Genomic DNA, 23,716 nt, shown 5'->3' on the forward strand with positions numbered 1-23,716 from the left:
GCTGGGCTGGGGGGGCTAGGGGCGGGGACAAGGACAGGGGCGTGGCTACGCTGCTAGAAACCGGGGGCCTTGGCTGCCTTCTCCCAGGGTTACCTGGTTGTTAACCACCACGTGGACAGTGCCATGGGTGGTGTAGGAGGGCAGGTCACTCAGGTGGAAGGTCTCGTACACGATGCCCTGGCCAGCGAACGCGGCATCCCCGTGTAGAAGAATGGCCATGACCTGCAGACCCGCAAGGAGACCACAGACCCAGTGTGGCACACTGGAGGTTAAGCCACAAGCAGCTTTTCTAGCAATGTGTTCTGAGGTCCCTCCAAAGTGAGAAGGAAAGTGCAGGGGCTGGGTTAGGAACCCCTCCAAAATCTCGCCTGCCCCACATCCTGCATGGTCCTGGGCCCTGGGTCCTGAAGGTCCCTCCTGACGACTCGGCAACGGCCCACTCCACACCAGGACAGGCCTGCGCTGACCGCCCCATGCCAGTGATCAGCTTGGATCCCCAGTGCCCGTGGTAAGAACAGTGGCAGAGCCGTGGGGGAGCCTGTATCTTGTTCCTCAGCCCCCTCCCAGGCTGCACAGGAGACAGCTGCCCACTTGACACCCTCCCTGTGGGCCTCCCTCTCTGTGGCAGGCGTCCATCCAAGCAGGAACCGATCCTGTTGCCCGCCAGCAGTTTCTCTTCTGATGCCCAAGCACAGGACGCACAGACTCCGGTCTGCGAGGCAGAGCCCTGCGCACTGGCCTGGTCCCACCTCTAGGTCTGACCCTTCATCCTGGCCCATCTTCCACCTGCAGAGACCTCCCTCCACCCACCTGCCAGCGCCTGCTGTTGTGCAGATGTACGGAGGGGCTGTGTACAGGCCGAGGAACCCAGGCTTCCCACGGCGCCCCCCTGTCCATTCACGCCTCCCCCCTCAGGCCACTCGCACCTCGAAAGGCTCCCCGCCCGCTCAGTGAGAGCACCTGTCCCTCAGGACATATGCAAGACGGGCTCCGGCCCAGACCTGGCGCCGTGAGGGCAAACCAGCCCACAGGCAGGACGCCCCTGCTCTGCCCCCAGCCACTCCCGGGCTCTGCGGGTCCAGCAGCCCTGTGGCCGCACCTTCTTCCCCTCGGTGTCCCCGCAGTAAAACTGTTCGGCCTTGGTCTTGCCCATCACCACGGGGTCGGCGGCCTCGAGGTGGGAAGGGTTCGCCACCAGCGACAGGGTGATGTTCCTGTCGGTCACACGGTTGATCCGCCGGTGGTACATGCCCAGGTGGTACTTCACGTCCCCAGAGCCCTGAGGACAAGCAGGGGGCTGGGTCCAGGCAGCACACGGAGCCTGCGTGTCCCCCCCACCCCCAGGCTCCTCTGAGAAGTGTGGCAGGCTCTGCCCAGGACGGCGCCTGGTGGGGGCTGCCGGGCCGCTGCACGGGGACGCCACCCTCCATCCCCCGGAAGCTGGCCTGGCAATTTCCCCCGGAGGCAGTGCCACACTGGCGTTCCTGGGGACACCAGTGCCTCACCTCGTCGGCGGCCTCCAGCTTTGAGTCAAACTGACAGAAAATCTGTTCCAGCTCCTTCCTGATGACGTTCGCCAGCACATTCAGCCGCCCCCTGGGACACACGGGGTCAGGGGTCAGCAGGCCCCTTCCTCCTCCGAGGGACAGGCAGCACCTTGGTTTGCTGCCCGAGAGGCGGGGAGGCCAGTCTCCGTTCGCCCGCCTGAGGCCGACGAGGGGAAGCTGCTGGCACCCGCAGCCCTCGCTCAGGTCAGCGGCCTCTGGCTTTCACTTTTATAAGACACAGCACCAGGCCAACACGCCTGCCTGAGCCACCTGTGGCCTCGGGCGGGACGGTAACTGCAGGGCGAGGGGTGCTGAGGTGGGTAAGGGGTGCGGGCGGGCGAGGGGCGCCCCTGGGCGGTATCGGTACCTGTGCGGCATCCCCATGATCACTTGGTCCACACCGTTCTCACTTGACTTGTCGATGATGGTCTTGAGGGCCGGAATCAACACCTCGCAGCCTTCTAGGCCAAAGCGCTTCTCGGACGACCACTTCCGCTGCAGGAACTCCTCGAACCTGGACGGAGCCATGGCTTGAGAGCAGTCCAGGGCTGACCGCTCCCCAGGGCTGGCATCCCACCCGGCTCAGCCCCGCCCAAGCGCCTCCCCACCTGGTGGACCGCACGAGCCTGGCCAGGAGAGTACGCTTCTCCTCATTGGTGAACTGCATGACCCCCGGCGTCTCGAACTTCCGCCGGATCCACTGGCACTGCTCCAGGTCGTTGATGAACATGAACTCCACCCCGATGTGCTGGCAGTAGGCGTTCTGTTCCACACAGCCAGGCGCACAGTGGGTCAACGCCGCTCAGCCAGACACCTCCCTCCCTGACCCACCAAGCTGTGCACGTGCGTGTCTGTGTGTGCGTGTGCGCACGGAAGGTGCCCTGCAGGTCAGTGCCCACCAGCTCCAGAGGAGGGAGAAAAGAAACTGGGAGGACAAGCGAGAAGACAGCCCTGTCTGGACAGGGCACTGCCGGGCAGCTTCGGACCTCTCACATCTGAAATAGTCTCCCACTAGATTGGAACCCACAGAAATTTTTCCTTTCTTAGGTTGATTATAAAATTAAAAACTATAGATTTTTATCTACAAAATAGCAAAAGTAATTTCCTTTCCCTTACATTTAAAGAAATACATGCTGGCCCGGCTGGCGTGGCTCAGTGGTTGAGCATCCACCCATGAACCGGGTCAGGGTTCAATTCCCGTTCGGGGCACATGTCCAGGTTGTGGGCTCGATCCCCAGTGTGGGGTGTGCAGGAGACAGCCAATCAATGGTTCTCTCTCATCACCGTCGTTTCTCTCTCTCCCTTCCTCTCTCTAAAATCAATAAAAATATGTTTAAAAAAACAAGACTAAGAAAAACCCAACGAGCAGGGAGGCCCCCTGCCAGCCTGGGCTCCTGCGGAAAGCGCGCCTCACCTCCAGCCGCCGGATGATCTCCCGCAGGGGCAGCGCCGACTCCTGCCCCCCGATGAAGGTGGTGGTCGGCAGCTGGAAGACCTTGTCCAGGTCGGACTCGTCCAGGCCATAGAACCCTGCGGGCGAGGAGAGACAGCACGGCCCACGGGGCAGTTCACGGGAAGGGGAGGGGAGTCCCCAGGGGGAGAAAAGAGAAGAGAAAAAGCATGAAAACCTCTGATACCTAGTAAAATAAGTAACATTTTATAGCTAGAAACACAAATTTAGCAATAAACAGAAGCTGAGAATATTACTGGGTGTCACAGGCAAGTGAGAATACAATTAATATATGCATATTAGTCCGGTGCACCAATTATTCATAATTTAGAAAAAATGTACTTCAAGGTCCCAAGGACACCAACAATTTTGGTTTGAAAAGGCGCTGGGCAAGTCGACCAGAGCGCAAATAGAGAGACAGAGGGACTTGGAGTGGAGGAGGAACTGGTGAAGAGGCCACGTGCGCCCATGGGACACTCGTGTGCGGGGGTGACAGGAAGCTGGAGACTGGGAGTGAGGGACAGTCACCGAGAAGCGAGGGGTCTGTGGAGAGCAGCGGGCAGCACAGCGAGGGCCTCGCAGCCGTCCCTGCTCCTGGAGGCCAGCCTGCATGCTCTGGACCCGCTCTGGACCCGCTCCCGCCAGCACTGACCTTCACCTACGCTGGCTCACTAGCGGCCACTGTCTGACTGGCTCACTCTGACCGGCACGGCACTGCACTGCCCCAGCGCTCCGTGCCGGACCCTCAGGCTGCAGGGGCCAAGGAAGGGCTCTTTCCCAGGCACCGCTGTGTGGGCCTCCCAGGGGCAGGGACTGGGAGGAGAACTGCCTGGGGCACTGCAGAGGGCTCCCACCACCTGGCAGAGGCTGGTGCCCAGCCTGGGTGGCAGCGGCCACTTGTACCCGCAGCTGGATCTGGACCCCAGGAGGCGGGAACATGCATTGCCAGTCTCCAGCCCCAGCATGGCTCACCGGTCACGGTGGCTGGGACTCTCTGGTGCCCCTCAAGCTGCAGCCTGTAGATCTAATGCTTAAATGTGAGGCCTACATCTCTCAAACCTACTGCTGGGTCCTTCCTGCAGGGCTGTGGGGAGGTGGCTGGGGAATCTCGGCACTGCTCCCAGCGCTGCTCCGTCAGGGACAAGGCAGCAACCACAGGCCTGACCCGCAGAGCCCAGCTTGTGGTGCTGGCAGGAAGACCGGCTCGTCCTCCGTGCCTGTGCATGCCGTGGGCGCTGGCTCACGGCCTCTCAGCTCGAGCCCAGCCTCGCCATGTCTGCGGCTCTGCATGTTCATCCCCTGAACTGGTCGTTCTCTGAACCTCAAAACCGCTGGCCCCACTCCTGCATTTCTGGGTCTTGCCTGTGGGAAGGTGGAGAACACTCCCTCCTCCCTACTGCCCCTGAGGCCACCAAAACCCCAGACAGCAGGCAGCTCTGAAAGGGGGAAGATGGCTGACCAGCCGGGGTCCTGGCTTCCTCTGGGCTCCTGTCCTTGACGTGGAGCCAAGTACCTGCAGCCTGGAGCTCCCTAAGTTGCAGCAAACCAGCCCACAGTAGCTGTGCTGGCAGGACAGGAAGGCAGCCTCGCCAGACACGAGACACCCTCCGCCCTCCCTCCCGGGCCTCGTGCAATGCACTCCGACCTGCACATCCAAGGTCTCAGAGAAGAGCCGTCCTCATCCCTCTGGGAGGTGCCGAGCCTCGACATCCCCACCCAGGACGCCCCCGTGTGGTGCCCAGGAGACGGCGGTCACAGAGGTCAAGGGCGAGTCCTGTCTCCTGATCCCTAAGGTTCTGGTTGTAACAAGTCACTCAAATGAGAACAGGAACATCTCAGGCTGAACAAGGTCATCCACAGACACCAAAGGGACACAGAGGTGGGATTACCCACTGGACTCTCACGGAGCCACCATCACAGGCTTTCGTAGGCATCAGACGTGAGAGAGGCAATGGGAAGAGACTGGGACTCAGTAAAGGTGCAAAGGACCGAACGGGCAATTCTGAAACGACGAAATGCAGTAACTCAGACCTCAGAGGACGGGCCCCGGCCGGCGGCTCAGCTGGTTGGAGCATTGTCCAGTCACCAGAAGGTTTCGGGTTCAGTCCCTAGTCAGGGCGCACGCCTAGGCTGCAAGTTCTTCCCAGGTCGGGGCGCATGCGGGAAGCAACTGATCAACGTTGCTCTCTCCCTCTCCTTCCCTCTCTCTCTAGAAAAGCAATAAAAAGCAAAACATATCCTCAGGTGAGGATTGAAAAGCACACAAAAAGCCCTCAGTGGATGGGCTCAGTGGCAGAACCAGGGACAGGATCAGTGATGTGAAGACAGAAGGAGAGAAAGGAACGGATCCGCAGAGAGAAACGGACGTAAGGGAATGGAGAAGCTTGGACGTGTGGCACGCCACGGAAGCTCCCACGACGTGATCCCCAGAGTGAGGGCAAGAGGGCGGCTTGGCAAACACGGACAAAATCTTAAGCCCGCAGGCTCAAGCAGCTAAGTGAACTCACAGGATAAGTCCAAAGAAACCCACAGCAAACACGTCACCATCAACATGGTGAGGAGTCCGTTCTTCCTAAACTGACCCATGGGCTTACCACGCTTCTGACCAAACTGTCAGCAGTTTTCTGAGAAAAGCAAGCTGGATCTAAAATTTATCTGGGAAGACGAAGGCCCTAGAAAGTCAACACAATCCTCACGGGGGGATGGGGGGCGGTGGGACACAGGTAGAGAACAGAGCAGCCCCCCTCCCCACCGCCCTCTCCCCCAGCCCTGCTAAGGTTTGAAAAAGCGCAAAAGCAGCTCCATGAAGGGAAGGTTTTCCTGCTAGTGGTGCTGGAGCCATGAGACAGACATTCACAGGCAAACCTCCCGCCAAGTAAACAAACCAAACCCTTCCCCCAACTTCCATCTTCTGCAGAAATTAACAACACTGACCACAGATTTAAATGTAAAATGCAAAACTATAAACCTCTGGACAAATACACAGGAGGACACCTTTGGGATCGAGCCCTAAGGAAGGTGTGTTTAGACGTGAAACCAAGGGTACCATCTAGCGAAGGGAAACCTGATACACTGGGCTCTTCAGACAACCCCATTAGTCAAAGGAAACAACCCGAGGTCTGTCAACAAGTGAGTGGTTGAAAGCACTGTGGGCCCTCATGGCCAGGAATGCTCCCTGCAATCAGAGGAACCGAGGTCAGAGAACAGCCCAGGGGACAGTCAGACCATCAGAGGAACCGAGGGTCAGAGAACAGCCCAGGAGACAGTGAGACAAGAGGAACCGAGGGTCAGAGAACAGCCCAGGGGACACTCTATCAGGCTGATTCCACTAGCAGAACCTCTGGAAATGACAAAGTTACAGAAACAGAACAGACAGCGGTTGCAAAGGTTAAACACAGGGGTGGGCAGCAGCAAGGAACCTGTGGGGGCAGATACAGTGGCAACATGGCTGGGACATCCTGTGGCCGTCAAGGGTGACCACGGGGAGCTAGTTGGGAGGCACAGCTGTTATTTCTAACAATTGCCTAGGAATCTCAAAACAGTGCCTTTAACCCCAACTAGAGTCTCACAGACACAATGAGCAAATGGAGGAAAAAGAACTAAGAGACTCTGGTACGAAGAAAGAATGGCCACGGGGAGTGGCCACAGGCAGGGGACCTAACACCCTCTCTGGGGTCCTCGCAGGTGGTCTGCCCAGAGCCCAGGGTTGCCAGGGCTCCTCCCTCCATGGCGTTGTCCATGCACCCACGGGACATCTTGCCACAGGTGCCAGGAGGCAGCGTCTAAGAGACTGCAGAGCCCAGCCAAAGGAGGGAGGGTTGCACATGCAGAAGGCAGTGCGGCCTAGGCCCAGGGGCCAGCGAGCCGAGCCTGAGGACGCAGCGCAGGAGGGGGACAGACGGGAGGGGATGTCCCAGGACACGATGACGGGACGGGAATGATGGGAGAGCAGCTCTGCCTGCTGGGTCACAACTGAGTGACGGGAAAACATTTCCAAACCAGTGACAACCTCTGAACGGGACAGCGTGTGGGCTTCCCCAAGGGCATGCTGGGAGCAGCTGTCCTGCCAAGGCGCCAGCTCCAGGAAGAAGGCGTTTCCATACCTCCCACTGTGAGCACTCGCAGTCGCTCCTGGAAACCAGCAAGGCCTGAGGCAGGGGCATGGGGAGCGCAGAGGAAAAAGACAGGTGAGTTAGTTCAGAACGCCCCATGCAGGCAGTACAGGAAGCACAGACACGGCACAGACACAGACACGGAGGAGGACAGGGTGGGGGCAAGGTCGGGGCTACTGTGGTCAGCAGCTGGCCTGAGGTGAGGGGAAGGCCACTGGGCGGCGGCGGAGACCTGTCCCCCTCCCACGGAAGTGGCCCACAGTGGCTCCTGGGAGGAATCCACCCGACCTGGACACTTGGGGAGAAGTGAAGGAAAAGATGAGATTCTCACTCCTTAGACCCGGAGCTTCAGGCAGGAGATGAGACCTGAGCCCTCAAGATTCTGGCAGCTTCCAGAGTGGAAGGCGTGGGCCACCCCTTCCCTCCGGCAATCAGCCACGTGCTCGGTGGCGCCCGTCCACATGGGGCAGCTCTCCTGGTCTCGTGAACATCACCGAACACCCGGATGCGTGGGCCTGGGCACGGGGTCAGGAGGCCTCTGCTAACAGGATTCACAAGGCTGATGGCTCAGTGGCCAGAGTGTGGCCACTCCCTGCCCTAGGAGGGTGGGCATGGGAAAGCCAGACACTTCCCTGGAGCTGATGGCAAGAACGCAGAGGGGACCACAGCACCCACCAAAGAGCTCGGAGCCAGCGGCTCTGAGAGAACATCAGGTTCTGCAGAGGCAGGCGCTCCACCTGAGGTGAGAACGAGGCCCCGCTTCTCTCCCTCCGTCCTCAGGACACAGGACCTGCCACGGGCCACCTGCACACGCACCATCCAAGGTAAGTGCTCACATCTTCTCATGCTGTGCGGGGCAGGGGGTGCTTCTTGTGCAGCAGCCCCCCCTTATCTGTGGGTTAGCCATCCACGATCAACCACTCCCAGAAGTATTAAATGGAAAATTTCAGAAACAAGCAATTCATGTTTGTAATTGCACGCTGTTCTCAGTAGCACAATGGCCTCTCAAGCCGCCCTGCTCTGTCCTGCCTGGGACGGGAATCCCTCCTCCGTCCAGCAGTTCACGCCCGTCGGTCACTCGCAGCCCACTGGTGACCGAGAGGGGCCCATCCTGCTGACCCTATTCCAGCACATGGCCACGGTCGCTCACTGCTCGTCCCTGTGTTACTCTCGCACTGTGCCCACTTCATGGATCATACCTGTCACAGGTGTGTGTGGAGAAACCAGTACACGCAGGGTTCACCACTGGGGCCTTAGCATGCACCCTGTGTATGAGAGGGGACTTCTGCACTTCTTAGCTTTTTAAAAATAAAACGCCAACAACAGATACGAGCCAGAAGCGAGTGAGAGAGAAGACATTCTGGCTGTCATGTATGAGGGCACAGGGTCCGAGCACCACACCTGCACACACAGGAGAGAATGACTTCTTGCCAAGTGTGGAAGGATCTGCTGGGGACGAGGGCTGGGGCTGAGGACGGCGGGCAGGCGAGGGCATCCAGGAGGGAGGACAGCCTGTGGGACGGTGCGCACCACGCCCTTAGCTCAGCCACCCGCCTGGTCACTCACAGCAGCCAGTAGGTGAGGAGGAACTGCTCTCTACTGCTCTCAGGTTGTGGAAGCTGATGAAAAATCAACTTTATTTTTAAATCCTCACCCGAGAATATTTTCCTATTGATTTTTAGAGATAGTGAAACAGAGGGAAAGACAGAGAGAAACATCGATATGAGAGAGACACATCAATTGGTTGCCTCCTGCCTGTGCCCCGACCAGAGCCTGGGCTGGGGAGGAGCCTGCAACCAAGGCACCTGCCCTTGACCGAAACTGAACCCGGGACCCTTTGGTCCACAGGCTGACGCTCTATCCACTGAGCCAAACTAGCTAGGGTGAAAAATCAACTGTTTTTAAGTCCATTCTCCCAGCCTTCAAGGGAAGGTCTTGGGGTTGGGATAACTCGGTTAAGCAGCTAAGATATCACAATTTTGTACTTTTATTTAAATTGAGTTTTTAACTGTTCAACTCAAGTTCACTTCCCAAGACCAACCCTGTGCAGACACTGGTGCGCCCCCTTCTCGGGTAGGGAACTGCTTCTAGTTCTGCTTTGTGTGAGGACCCCCAGGGCCCACCTCGGGAGGGGGGTGGATGGAACCGCCTGGCACCAAGAACCTGCCCCCAAGACACACCCGAGAAAAGGCCTCTAAAAGGTGCCTAGCGATCGTCTGTTCAATGACAGAACCTGGCCCCTGCCTCACGGAGAAACACCTAGTCCTCATCACATTGGAATTAGTGACGCAAGCCCCACCTCCACGCCACGTGCTGCGCCCACAGTAAGTGCTGCCGATGAGTCCTGATGTCTCTCTGGGAGCCCCAGGCGATGCTGCCCAGCCACCTCTCCACCTGCCCTCAGGGGCCAGAGAACTTCCAGGCCAGCACTTCCCAGCCTTCTCCACGCTGGTCAGGAAAGGTCAAGAACCAGGCGGGAGAAGTCATGTTCCACTTTAAGAAATCCTGCGTGGACAGTGCCCTGCTCGCTGTCTTCACCCACCACGTCCTCGCCAGCAGACTGTGCTCTGCAACGTGGGGCGTGTCGCCCAAGCCGCGGTTTCCACAGAGAATGAGGAGCCCCGCGAGGCCTGGCAGTGACCGAGGACTCCAGCAGCCGCTGCTCCTGCAGACCCACACTCCTGCAGTGACACTACGTCCCCGTCACCTGGGGAGCCCAGGCCTGGCCCCAGCACCGAGGGACCTGGGCTCTATCACCCAGCTTCTGAACCTGCCTCCACCAGCTGCTCCTACCCAGACTCTGCCAACCACGCCAGCTCACGGCCTCGGGAGCCAGGCCCGGCTGTCTGAGCTCAGCTAATCCTGAAACAAACTGGCAGAGGAGGGGACAGCCATCCAGCAGCCAGGCCTGAGGTCGGGCGACACGGCGAAAGCACCCGTGGGGCTGTCCAGGCCCATGGACTGGGTGGTTGGGCTGGACCACCGTTTCCTGACCTGCACACACCAAGGGCGACAGCTCAACACTAACTTTCCCACAGGCTCACACATCACATACTGGGTTTACGCTACTTTCCATTTTTGTAGCTAAAGAAAAAACTTATCACGACTTGTATCAAATTATTTCAAATTCCTTTTACAAAGGCGGGGGGGGGGGGGGGGGCTCCCTGACTGGGTGGTTCTGAGAGCTCCTGGCCAGCAGAGGCAGCCTCTCTCCCTTCAGTAATAGCTCAGGGCGCTGTGGGGCCCATGTCCCCGGTTTCCACAGTCACCCTCAGCGTGAGGTGCCGCCAGGGACCCTGCTCCAGAGCGGACGGAAAGCGAGGCCCAACAGCCTGGAAGAGCAGGCCGTCTGTGCCCAATGCGGCTGTGCCCAGAAGCTGCAGGCCCCAGGCCCGGCCTCTCTCCATCCCTGGCTCCTCCTGTGACGATGGCCACACATGGCTCCCTCCCACCTGCCCAGTGTCCAGAGGGACAGAGGAATGCTCCAGGGCCAGGCAGCTCTGATGAGCTGAGAACCACTGAAAAGTCTGTTTTGATGACAAGAAATGGGAACCCAGGGATGCCCTCCTCTGCCTGAAGGCTCTGCCGGGGACATGTGAGCCCTCTTCTGGGAGGGCTCACCGCAGAGGTGTCAGGCCTGGGAGCTGCAGGGCTACGTGCTGAGGGGAGGAGAGGGGCTCCGTGTCCTGGGGACACCCAGAGAAGCCCACTTCTGGGAGCACAAAGTTGTCACCACCAAAAGGTTGCAGGACTCCACACGGGCCGTCTACCCTGCCCTGCCCTGCCCTGCTCGCACGCGCAGGACTGTTCCCTCCTCCAGAGCCGGCCAGAGCAGGGGAGGCCTGCTGACCCGCCACACTGAGCCCTGCGGTCTGCATCTGCCTTACCTGGCTGCTGCCTGACCTCCCGGTAACACTAGCCACCCTTCCTCAGAGGAGCGCTGGGCCCCCTCGCGGGAGCAGCAGAGGCAGGTGTAATTGTCAGTCTCATTAGCATGCACAGTGTTTCCGGGACAACCGCCCGTTTCAGAATTAGTCACACTGTAATTTCCTGAGCAGGTTAGCAGCACGGAGCCGGAGAGCAGATTAACTCAGGAAGCAGCTGCAGGTGGGAGCCCAGCCACGCCCTGCGCAGCACTCGGGGTGTGCGTGACGATGCCCATGCGCCTCGCGCCGCCCTGCGCACCGGGCGCCTTCCGAAGTTTCCTCAGTGTGATCACTGGCCGTTAGGAATCGAGACCCCAGTTGCACAGCCTGTTTTGAGACTCGCCCGGCAGAGGCAGGCCCCGCGTGCTGGACAGTGTGAGGCGACGGTAGGTTGCGCAGGCCTTGTTCCGCATGGCGGCCCTGCACCGGGTCTGCCAGGCGCCAGAAGAGCGTGAGCATCTTCTGATCGGCCTGCACAGGCGGGACGTCCTTTTCCCTGCATCTCAAACCTTTTCTGCCCCAAATTTTACTGTCTAACTTGAGACTCAGACAATGGAGCTCATACCATCGGAGAAGCTGGGATGAACACCACTTGCCCAGCACTAAGGCTGCGTGACCGTAATGTCAAGTGATCAGAACAAAGGAAACTTAAGAGTCTTCCCTCCCGTCTGGGCGTCTGGCCTCCCGGGCCAGCACCCGGGAGCTAAGCAGCAGCACTGGCCACTCCCAGACCCTCACCAAGTTTGTCTGTGGATGAGACAATGTCAGCGGGCACGGAGGAGTCCAGATCGGCATCCAAAATTCCCAGGGGGTCCAGCTGTGCTACATGGTGCCCTCGTATCTATGAAAGGGCCAGTGATGGGGAGGGAGGGACACACACAAAAGGACAGGAGGAAAAAAAAGAGGGAAGGGGTAAAAAAAAAGTAAAATTACATTAAAATTAGTATTTACAGATCAATCCTCACCCACGTTTGAAGAAACAGTTACTGGAGCATCATCAAAATTTACACAACTAATTCCGAGAGGATCAAGTTTTGCAATGTGGTGACCCCTGACCTGGAAGTAATAACACAAGCAGTGGTTAAGCAGGTCCCGGGCTGTGGGGTAAAAAGTCACATGTGGTCAAATCTCCCGAGAACAATGAACCCGACTAGTTCTACCGGCCTCGGAACAGCAGGCTGTCCTCACTGTTGGGCACCAAGGACTGCTTCCCTGGGACAGATGGAGATGGGATCACCCCAATGTGACTCCAGCTCAGCTCTGAGCAGGAAAAGGCCTGCGAGGAAGCAGGGCGCAGCGCTGGGCAGGCAGTGTGAGCTGGAGGTCAGGGCACCGAGTCGGACAAAGGGCAGCTTCACGGGACGTCCCCTCTGACCTGACTGCCTAAAACAGGACAGAAACTCCCCCGAGTCCATTCCCTGAAACATGGGGCACGTCACCAGGGCCTCCGCTGGCACCGATGGGATGGACAGCGGGCCCCACAGGCAGCCCGTTGCTGAGGCCGAGTGCACGCGCCTCCCACAGGTCCCTGCAGCTTCCCCTCCTTGGAGAGAACCCCGTCCTGGCACCTTCCCCGGCACCTGTCCTGGCACCGGGGGCAGAGGACGCCGATGCCCTGCATGCACTGCAGTGACGGGAGGCAGCAGGAGTCTGGGTCCCGGGGGTTGCCCGAGACCTCTGCTCCCCAGGACTGCTCCCCGACCAGGCGGCTAACCTGGGAAAGGCCTGGTACCAGGCCCCTTCCAGTGGCTGACGCACACTGGAGCGCCCCGCCTGCCTGTCCCAAACCCTGCAGGTTCATTTCCCCCTCTCGCATTTGGGTGCTAGCAGCTGGCACAGGGACAGCACAGTGCTCCCGGTCACGGGCACTTCCTGCGCCTGGCACTGTTTCCCTGCCCACCAATCTTTCTTGCCAACCTATGGAAATAAACGAAGAGCTCTTTCCAGGGCAGGCACTAAAGATAGCAGAGGATCTGCTCCAAGGATGAGACTGTCCCGGCTCCTCTCCTCACCTTTTTCATTTCTGCGTCCCTGGACCCCAAAGCAGGGACAGGCCCAGTGCTGGCGGGAGTGGAGGGCAATGGCACATCCCCGGGAGGCCAGCGGGCGCCACCTTACCTGGTAGGCCCTGATAAGAGACTGCACCGCCAGGTGGTCCTCCACCAGCTTGTCCACGTTGGTCTGGGTGCCCACCAGGGGCTGTGCTCGGGCTGCGGCAGACAGGGCGCCCATGCTCAGGGGCAGCGGGCTCTGGTAGGCAGTGCCTGGAGGCGCCCCGGCATTGGTGTTTCGGAAAAAAATGTCCCATGACTGAAGAGAGAAGGAACACACGTGTCACTCCACGGGGGCCTCGCCCTCCTTTCCAGCCAAAAAAGAACTGTTCTTGGCGGGCAGGCCACATCCTGGCCGGGCAATGTCCTGCTCTGATCAGCTGCTCCCCTAGCTCCTCAGGGTGCCCCCACATCAATGGGGCAGATGCCCTCTGGCTGCCCTTCCTGCCTGTCTGTCCCCGACCTCCTGTCCTTCACACAGCCCCCAGGGCTCAGACCTCACTTGAGCCCTCACCCCCGACATACAGCAGGCCCTTGTGCAAGGGGCAGCCCAGGGCTGGCCCTAGAGAAACTGTGTCGTCTGTACTTCAGGAGGGCCCTTCAGGGCTCAGGGCTCAGGAATGTGCAGAGGGAGGACTTAGTTTGAGCCCTGAGATCCTGCCAGGCACCTAGCACCAGGGCTCAGGGCCGATGGGAGGGAGAGAAATCTGCGCGCATAGGTCTGTGGTAAAGACCGCACCGTGCAGAGGGCAGCAGCCAGCACACGCCTGCGTGCACTAGGAGCCTAACTGGGGTTACTGTTTCCACGTCCTCTGTGCTAATCAAGCTAACTCACTGTTTCTCTTCCTACGGTTCTTGGCTATTTCACGTCTAACGATTCAATCTAATTCACATAGATACCATGGACTCTTAATAGTTTATTCACCTCATACAAAGATGTTGAGTCTTAAAATATTTCAGAGATCAGAAGAGAAACCAACACTTAATTCCATTGCAAAAAAAGCTCCAACTACTAAAACCAAGAAGGTCAGAGACATGTACCAGGTGTACCGGTTAATAATTCAGATTTTGTAATCAAAGAAAACACGATAATTTCAAGAAAAACATCAAAAGTGCTTTGTTCAAAGTAATGTCCAACACTAGCTACACATTTCCCCCATCTTTCAGGTAATTTGTGGAGACTGCCCCAAAGGAACTTTTCTTGTTTTGAGGCAAACCATTCAGAGACCCAATATTCCACGTCTTCGTACGTGTTGAAATGCTGCTCAGAAAGCGCGTGTGCCATCGATCGGAACAAGTGGTCATCTGAAGGAGGAAGGTCTGGTGAATACGGCGGGTGGGTTAATACTTCCCAGGCAAGATCTTTTAACGTGTCTTTAACTGGTTTTAAAGTGTGTGATGGTGATCATGAAGCAAAATTACTTTGCCGTGTCTTCTGACCCATTCTGGTCATTTTACGATCAAAGCGTGGTTCAAATTGATTATTTGCTGTCAGTAGCGGTCAGTTTTAATGGTTTCACCTGGTTTTAGAAGCTCATAATACACCACATCTTCCTAATCCCACCAAACGCAGAGCATCGCCTTCTTTCCGAAGCGGTTTGGCCTTGCAGTCGGTGTTGATGGTTGACCTGGATCAACCCATGAATTTGTGCGTTTGGGATTCTCAAAATAAATCCACTTGTCATCGCCAGTCACAATTCAATGCAAAAAAGACTTTCCTTTCGTGCCGTTGAAGCAACATTTTACTGATGACTTTTCAGTTTTCCATTTGTCTTTGATTCAGTTGATGTGGCACCCATTTTCCTTCCTTTAAAATCTTTCCCATTGCTTGTAAATGATCGGAAATTGTTTGCTGAGCAACGTTTAATCTTTCTGCAAGTTGTTTTTTCAATATATTTTATTGATTTTTTACAGAGAGGAAGGGAGAGGGATAGAGAGTTAGAAACATCGATGAGAGAGAAACGTCGATCAGCTGCCTCCTGCACACCCCCTACTGGGGATGTGCCTGCAAACAAGGTACATGCCCTTGGCTGGAATCGAACCCAGGACCCTTCAGTCCTCAGGCCGACGCTCTATCCACTGAGCCAAATTGGTTAGGGCACTGCAAGCTGTTTTGAGTTTGACACGCATCTTCATCCAGTAATGCTTGTCACTGTTGGTCACCAAACTTTTTCGGTTGACCTGGACGCTCCTTGTCTTTCACATCGAAATCATCCCTTTTAAAGCGTTTAAACCCGAGTTCACAAGTATCGTGAGATGGAGCATGTTCACCATAAGCTCCCCGAAGTATATAATAACTGTCAGCAGCACTTTTCTTCAAAATAATGAGTTAAAACTTCTCGCAATTTTTTGGGGGGCACGAAATTCAACATTTTTAAGCATAAAAGTATCTATGATGTTAACACCTTCAGAAAATTTGACATGAAGTTTTGAAGCTTGCTGTCAATACAAAATAGCATATATATCAAATTGCGTATTTATCAACATATGTGTAACTCCATCTATTGAAAAAAATCCACATTAACTGGTTCACCTGGTAAACAGTTTTTCTTCTCTGCCAGACACGTCCAATTTCTAAGTTTTTTGTCAGTAAACGGATTAGACGCCTGGGAGAACCTGGAGAGTACGGCCAGCAGGCCTGTGCTCGCCCCCAGTGAGAGGTCCACCGGCAGCCTCCTGGTGCCGTGCGGGCCCAGGTTCAAGTCCCGAGACACTGCCTGCGCCGCCAATCCCACCAGAAACCCGCTGTGGCGAGCAGGGTCTTGTGCTGAACCTGTGTCCAGGGGAGTTTTCAGAGCATCCAAGTTTATTCCTCTTGTATTCAGGAACTTATAAAATCAAACCACCGGGTGATACTATACAACATGGGGAGTGTACAGAAAACCAGAGCGCTTACCGTCATAAAAGTGTGTTAATATGTTAACAGCAACTTTAAATGTTTTAACAAATCTCACTATTTGAGGTCTTGCCGTGTTCCCTGCTCTGGTTGACAGGTAGTGTGTCAGCTGATGGTCCTCGCCTGGCACCAGCCACACGCCAGCAGCACAGACCTGCACACGCCCTGGCCTTGGCCCTCTCTGCCCCTGGGCAGGACTCGGAATCCAATACCATTCTCCCAACCTGCCAACAGGCTGCTCCCACCCACACTCGCTGGACCCTGCTCCACTGCGGGCGAGAGGCCCTGTGCCCACCAGCGATAGAAACCGACTTGCTCCTGTGAGAAAGGAGAGGCCGCCTCAGTGTCCACTGCCCAGGGCAGGGAAAGCCCGGGCCTGGCCCCTGCCTGGTGCATTACAAGGACACACAAAGCCGGCACACTGGACCCCAAACATTTCCAACTTCCTGGAGCTTGGGCAGCAGGCCCAAGTGAACTCCCGGCAGCCCAGCCCTGGGAGGGGCAGGCGCCATTGGCCTCCCTCCTGGAACCTTCCTCTGACTGGCAGAGGACAGCGGCAGAGAGGGGCTGCAGTGCTGGCCCACAGGATGCATTTCCACCTCCCCATCACTCACCCCCACCACACACACACCAGGCCCCTCCTCACACGTTCTAGGCAGCAGGTGTGGGCACCTGCACTCAGGTGTGCCCCACCTGCCCAGGCCTCAGACCAAGAGACAACCCCAACAGCAGGCCCCTCCCACCACGACTGAAAGGTGTTCACATCTGGGTTTTGACGGCATGCACTTGGCAAAACCTGTGCACTACAACTTACAATGGGTAAAATCAAGGCCAGACCTGGGCCCGTGTCCCACAGGGCCGGGCCGGTGGTGCTCCTCCGCCTGCGACACAGGCAGATTTAGCTGCTCGCCTGCCACACTGAGTCTACGTCACCAGGCACTGAGGTCAGAGCCCCCCACCTGTGCCTGCCTGTTCCACAACTAACTCAGGAAGCCGTCCCCCCGCCAGGCCTTGGACAGACCAACAGCCAGATCCACTCAGTTCTCTGCCCACTGGGCAGGGGGAGGGAAGACACTGCCCCGAAAGCCAGCTGTTCCATCCAGCAGGACCGTAAGCTCCAGCGACGTGGTCGCACCGGACGTGTCTCCCAGACACACGCAAAGGTGAGCAGGTTACTCAGAGGGGGCACTCCACAAACCCGGGGCTGCCTCTGCAGCGGGCGCGGAGCTCCAGGCAGGAGTCTGCGATGCGCTTCTCACTCTCGGGAGCAGCAGGACAGATGAAGGAGTGTCATTTCACAGCAGATGCCAGGAGGACAACGTGTGGAGGGAGCTGGCTGCGAGGAGCCCGAGGAGGGATGGTCGCAGGCCACCGGGAGGCCACGTGGCTGCCCTGGCAGACAGGTTGGGAGGCCAGGCTGGGACCAGGCCCGGCGGCCAGGGAGTGGGAACGATCTCGGTACATCTTATCTGCGCCTGGCAGGGCTGAGGGAGGGTGGGGCAGCTCACAGGCAGGAGAGACAGCTTGTCCTTGAAGGTGTGGGCCTGCAGCCCCCCCCACAAGTGGGTTTAAGGCCATCAGCTTGTTGCCGAAATGACAAACCAAAACATGATCGATTTCAAGTGTAAACAAGGGTAACAGTCTGGTTGAAACGGACCCAGAATTCTTTCATTTTATGTGACTAAGGCATTTAAGTGGAGTCCACGAAGCTCTGCCTTCAAAGGCCGCTGTCCCTCCTCTGCTCCCCACAAGCCTCCACAGCGGCCTCCCTGCAGCCACAACGTCCCTCTTCCTCGGCAATGTCCTGAGGAAGCCAGTCCAATGCACAGTACGTGCTCCACACACCCGCTGAGTTAATTCACGGACTGACGGGGGTGTCAGGAGTGGCAGTGCCAGGTGGGTGTGAAGGGGGTACCGGGGGAGTCTGGTGCAGTGCTGTGAATGGTCTCAGATGTATGAGCCTGGGACGCCCAGCCTTCAAGGCTCCACCCCACCTCAGAGAGGTGCTGGCCTCGGCAGCTGTGGACTATGAACCAGGGACGCAGGCATGAGCAGTTCAGTGAGGCAGAAAGGACTGGGTCTCAGCATCAAGCTCCTGGCTGGGAGCGACACCAGAGATGGTCCCCAGAGGCTTCAGGGTTGGAGACAGGCAAACGCTCCCCGTGCCATTTGAGACACGGGGTCCCTCACTTGTCTCAAAGGTACCACTGTGTGTTGAACACGTCAGTCAGCACAAGTGTGCTACCTATCAGGGCCACACACATGGCGGAGCCACCTAACAGGCCTGCCTGCCCCAGGTCTGGGGCCCGAGTCCCTGTTCTCTCCCTGCAGACGGGGCAAAGCCAGGGAAGTCACCTGGGCTCTCTGTGCCTCGCTCTTTCCCTATGGAAGTTAAGAGCACAGGCCACACAGGACACCCTAAACTTGCACAGCTCCTTACACTTTAAAAAGCACCTGTAGGGACAAGAAGTTGATTAGAACTTAACCCTGGATTACTAATGCTTATTTCAGCTGCCAAAGTCTAGGACTCTGGGTTCTGGGCTGACTGAGCCATTTCTTCTGGTCCGATGCCACCCCTGCTGTCTCTACCTTAGATGGGAACACGCTCCACCGCCCATAAACACACCCAATCACCTATGGACACCCTGGAATGGACCGAACCCCAGGTTCAAAAGCCATGGCACAGTAATAAACTAACGACTGATCCATTTCAGGCACGAACATGACACAGGCAACCATGGAAAGTTCTGGTACTAACAGAGCTTTTTAATTTTTTTGTTAATCCTCACCCAAGGATATTTTTCCATTGATTTTTAGAGCAAGTGGAAGAAAGTGGGGGAGAGAAACAGATGTGAGAGAGACACATCGGATTGGTGGCCTTCTGCATGTGCCCCAATCAGGGCTGGGAATCAAGCCACAACCAGTATGTGCACTTGACTGGAATTGGACCTGGGAACCTTGGTCCATGGGCCAGCGCTCCCAACACTGAGCCAAACCGGCCAGGGCACTAACAGAGCTTTTTAACTGCTACAGACAAGAAACGCAGGGCACCAAGCCACCAAGGAAAACAGATGCATGGCCATCTTAAAACAAGGGTTTGGCCAGTTCAGTCCAATGAATGGACAGGCAGGGACTCCTCAGCAAGGACAGTCACCAGGACTCTCGCTGGCCGACAGGAGCCCGTCTCCCCAGCCACTCCGCACAGGGGCTCTTCCGGGTCAGAAAACGCGGCAAACTCTGCCTGGTGTCCCAGCACCAGGTTCCCGTGCACACGGTCGGTTCACAGCACTGCCGTGCAGGTAAAGGCTGCTCTGGGTGGCCTCTAAACCCTCCTCACGTGTCCTCTCTGCGCCAACTGCTGGGCCTGCGCCCTTCGTGAAAACAGACTGCCCTGTCTGTACACCATGCCCACACGCGGAGGCTGATGGTCGAGTGCCACCCCCACAGAACCTGCTTCAGAACTAAGTGTCTCAAGGACAGCACGCAGGACCCAGTGTTGTTGGCCTTCAGACCCCACCCAACGCAGGGCCTTGCTCAAGCAACCCCCAGCTGAGGATGGCAGGGCTGCACCCAGAGCCTGCTCAGAGCACCCCCCCCCCCCACTATGTCTGGGAGGCACTGGGGTTGGGGTCTGCCTGACTTGCTACCATGAAAGCAATTAAAATTAAGGGTTCTGCTTCAGTATTCCTGTTACGGAAACCAAGTGGATTTGTGCTCGATTAGAGCAATGCCGTTGTTTTTAAACCACAGGTAGCTCACGAAAGAACATCTCCAAACAGTGTATCTCCTCTCCAGGTGTGCAAGCAAAGCACCCGCCAACTCCAAGGTCAGCAAAGAAAAGCTGCCTCAGCTCTGCCCTATCGGCCATGCTGAGAGTGCAAGACACACCCTGGTCTCTGCCCGAGACCAAAGGTGGAGCCCATCACTCTCAGAGGAAGGACTGTGATGGCTGCCCAGCAACCACCTCCCCAGCACCCCTTCGTCACAGGTGAGCCTCATGTGCATTCAACTCTAAGATAAGAAGGCCTGGCTGGCTCCACAAGGGGTCCTACTTGGGAAAAGGAAGGCAAGGGACCAGCCTGAGCACGAGGTGACGGCCTGGCTAAGTTTACTCCAGAGACAAGCTTACGGCACCTGACCTCGGAGACCTCTGGCTTCCACCCCCAGCAGGGCGTCTTCTCAGCACTTCCTTCCAGGCCACCTTTCCAGCCTGGGGAAGGCCCAGAGCACCTCCTGGGAACCAGGCCCCACTGGCTCTGGTGGCCCTGGAAACAGGAAGGGCCCAGCTAAATGCCATGAGGTTCAGACAAAGAGGAGGCACTCTGGTGAGACAGGGCTGGTGGCTTCCGCAATCACACGAATATACCAAGTCCTAAATGTTGTTAACATAGAGCTTATTCTAGGGACTCAAGATTCACAAGGAAGGAAACGAGCAATCAAGAGTGATGACGTCATGCCCTGGCCAGTTGCTCAGTGGTTAGAGCGTTGGCCCTGGACTGAAAGGTTTCAGGTTCAATTCTGGTCAAGGGCATGCCTCTCAGTTGCAGGCTCGACCCCCAGCACCTGTTGAGGCACATGCAGGAGGCAACCAATGATGTGTCTCTCTCACATTGATGTTTCTCTTTCTGTTTCTTCCCCTCCCCTCCACTCTCTCTAAAAATCAATGGAAAACCCTAGCCGGTTTGACTTAGTGGATAGAGTGTTGGCCTGCAAACTGGAAGGTGTCGGGTTCAATTCCGGTCAAGGGCACATGCCTGGGTTGCAGGCTCGATCCCCAGTAGTGGGTGTGCAGGAGGCAGCCCATCAATGATTCTCTCTCATCACTAATGTTTCTATCTCTCTCTCCCTTCCTCTCTGAAATCATTAAAAATATATTTTTTAAAAATCAATGGAAAAATATCCTCGGGTGAGGATTAACAACTACAACAACAACAACAAAGAGTAATGACGTCAGCCGGCACTGAACACATCCCCACACCTGCCACCAGCCCCGGGGAGCCTGAGCAGCTTGGGAACCTGCCCTCCAGCTCCTGCACTGGGCCACTGCCTGGCCCGAAAACCATGAAATGGTCATCAAAACCCACACATTTCCACTGGTCAAATGCGGTTCAGAAATTCTGCTACGCCCAACTGGCGTGGCTCAGTGGTTAAGCATCGACCTATGAACAAGGCAATCATAGTTCGATCCTGGTCAGGGTACATGCCTGAGTTGTGGGCTCAATCCCCGGTGTGGGGTGTGCAAGAGGTGGCCGATGGATGATTCTCATCATTGATGTTTCTAACTCTCCCTCCCTCTCCCCTCCTCTCGGAAATCAATTACATATATGTGTGTGTGTATACACACGCGCACACACACACACACATATACACACATACACATATATGTGAAACAGAGAAAAAGGAATTCCGCCACTAAGTGTGCCCCATACCCAGCAAATCGTGAGGAGAGGCACTAAGGAGGACATGCCTCACAGGTGGCACAGGGAGTCCCAGGACAGGAGGAAACCGTGAGCACAATGATCTGAATGTGAAAGGCACAGAAATCACACAAGATGATTCAAGGTGTTCGGGACCCTGGGACGAGGAGCGTCCTGCGGTCATCCTTCCGCGGGCTTCTCTTCTGCAGCGTCCCTGCCGAGATCCCAGAAGTGGTGCCTGTGCATCCTTACGGAGATCCTTGCGGTGACTGCAGTCTGTTCCAGAGAGTGAGCACAATAGTGAGGGGGTCGCCCTCCAGAGAAGGTGGCTCCTGTCGGGCCTGGTTGGCCACAGAGCACGTGGGTCGCTGGGGCTCCTGGCTGCTGCCTGCCTTCCTGCCTGAGGGCTCCTCAGGACACTTACCTGGGTGGCCAGCGCCATCGGCCGCGACTCCAAAAACACAAGGACCCGCTCCTGCGAGCCTTACCTTGTGAACACTCTTGGGGTTCTCCAGCCAGGCATAGTACATCTCCTCCACGTAGTTGGAGCTAGTCCCGCTCAGAAAGGGCTCCGCAGCCACGGGGGCAGTGTAGCACCGGATCTGCCCAAACGTCCGAGCGGCTGCTGGTCTGTTCTGGGAAAATGTCTTAACAGTCTGTGAGGCCGTCAAGGGCCTCAACTTCGTGGCACAAGTCCTTAAGTGAAACATCCTTGCTCTGAAGGTTCTCACCACTGCCTGCACAAAGAAGAAAAAGCAGAAAGAGCATTTTAGCAGATAAAGCTGCTGGGAGGACACGCGCAGGCTCTGGCCGGAGGAGAGAGGCCAAATGCCCGGGGGGCAGGGCCCCTGCTCCAGTTCAGAGAGCACAGCAGAGCGTAGAGTGACCCACCCCGGCCTCGAGGGTCAGGCCGCTCCACAGCTGCAGGGCCAGGCCTTCACTCACAAGCGGACGTTTCATTTCAGGGATACAAACTATCACATACTGTAAACATGAAACGTCTCTAAGTGTAACATCTCTAAGTGCATACATTGCATAAAACAATTCTAGGAAAGACAACAAGGATTGATTGATTGCTGGTTAGATTTGGATTAACTGCAAAATAAGGAAGATATTTCCTCCTTTACCCAGAAACTACGGAGTACCTATTGGACTCCCTATATTCTGGAGAATATAGAGAAATTAGGGGAAATGTTTCTCAAATAATTTATATTTGAGCAGAAAAAAAAATATTTAAAAAAATCACACAGAAAGCACTGGGTGCTTGAGAGGCACAGACAACGCCAGCTCCCCGGAGGACTCACTCTGCCCAGGCGCATCCCACATGGAGGAGTCAGGAGGAGGGAAGGCAGCGAGTGGAAAGGTGTGAAGGACACAGGGGCTGAGCAGGAACCTCTGAGGCGGGACAGAAACCGGGGCCCAGAGGTTCAGGAGCAAAGCACTTACACAAATGTCTACGCCCATGCACCCTGGGCAGCACCCTCGCAAACCCTATACACCCCCCGTCGTCTTACAGATCGGCTTTCTGGAGTTCAGCTCAAGTTTCCCCCCAAGGTCCCTAGGTCATTAAGGGCAGAGCCAGGCTCCAAGCTCATGCTTTCTGACTGCCAAGTCCCCATTCCGCCCAACCCTTCCAGGAGAACATGAGGAACCTGGGCTTTGGGGGACCCTGTCAGGAAGGGACCAGGCGACTTCCAGTCAGCAAAAGGGGCCCCGGGAGGGGAGGGGCACCTGGGGTGACCACAGCTCTCTGCCTGGGCACATGACTTAGGCAAGGTGCTCAGGAATTTGCCTCAAAACACCTGGCTGTGAAGTTGAAATCACCCCACCTCCACACTTACCTGAAGGAAATCTAAGCTCTGAGACATGTTAAGAATGACCAGAAACAAATGCTTATGAACTGTCCTTTATCCCAGCGGTCGCCAGCCTTTCGGACCTCACGGACCACCGGCTGGCGGCTGCTGCTTTATACTGTCCATGAGGACCCTCCCTCTTGGCCTAAATGCAATCAGAGGACACACAAGGGACACAGATGGGCATTGGGGCACTCTGCCGCTCAGAGAAGACCAGTCAGCAAAGGGGAAAGCAGGACAGGTGCTTTAAAAACAAACGAAATGAGGAACAAAAGCCTGCTCCTTAAAAATTAAAGACGAACAAGAAACGTATTTTGGATATTGCTACAGAATGCAATCTTAACCCGTTTTTTTTTTTTTAAATCTTAAAAGTCAAAAGTTTCAAGGTACTGCAGTAGTTCTCCCTGCACCCACTGCGCTCCAATGCCTCCCACGAACAAGCTTACGGCAGACAAAGGGCCACT

General features: G+C 56.5%; 1 protein-coding gene across 5 annotated transcripts in view; it reads right to left on the bottom strand.

The window, feature by feature from the left end:
* Positions 1 to 23,716, bottom strand: part of OGDH (oxoglutarate dehydrogenase) — a 39,236-nt gene that overhangs the window by 8,628 nt on the left and 6,892 nt on the right. For 2 of the 5 annotated variants that reach the window (XM_081102050.1, XM_081102049.1), the window contains exons 2-11: positions 21,888 to 22,136; positions 13,154 to 13,345; positions 12,001 to 12,091; positions 7,101 to 7,145; positions 2,962 to 3,077; positions 2,156 to 2,310; positions 1,915 to 2,061; positions 1,506 to 1,596; positions 1,100 to 1,279; positions 94 to 222 (exon numbers count right to left, since the gene is read on the bottom strand). In XM_081102050.1, coding sequence (XP_080958176.1) covers positions 94 to 222; positions 1,100 to 1,279; positions 1,506 to 1,596; positions 1,915 to 2,061; positions 2,156 to 2,310; positions 2,962 to 3,077; positions 7,101 to 7,145; positions 12,001 to 12,091; positions 13,154 to 13,345; positions 21,888 to 22,109 — 1,368 coding nt within the window. In that variant the 5' untranslated portion in view covers positions 22,110 to 22,136. Of the gene's footprint in view, positions 1 to 93; positions 223 to 1,099; positions 1,280 to 1,505; positions 1,597 to 1,914; positions 2,062 to 2,155; positions 2,311 to 2,961; positions 3,078 to 7,100; positions 7,146 to 11,773; positions 11,877 to 12,000; positions 12,092 to 13,153; positions 13,346 to 21,887; positions 22,137 to 23,716 lie in introns of all 5 variants that reach the window. The other 3 variants (XM_081102053.1, XM_081102052.1, XM_081102051.1) reach the window with 3 other exon arrangements.

Source organism: Myotis nattereri, assembly GCF_964212035.1.
Source record: "Myotis nattereri genome assembly, chromosome: 11".
Classification (NCBI taxonomy): Eukaryota; Metazoa; Chordata; class Mammalia; order Chiroptera; family Vespertilionidae; genus Myotis; species Myotis nattereri.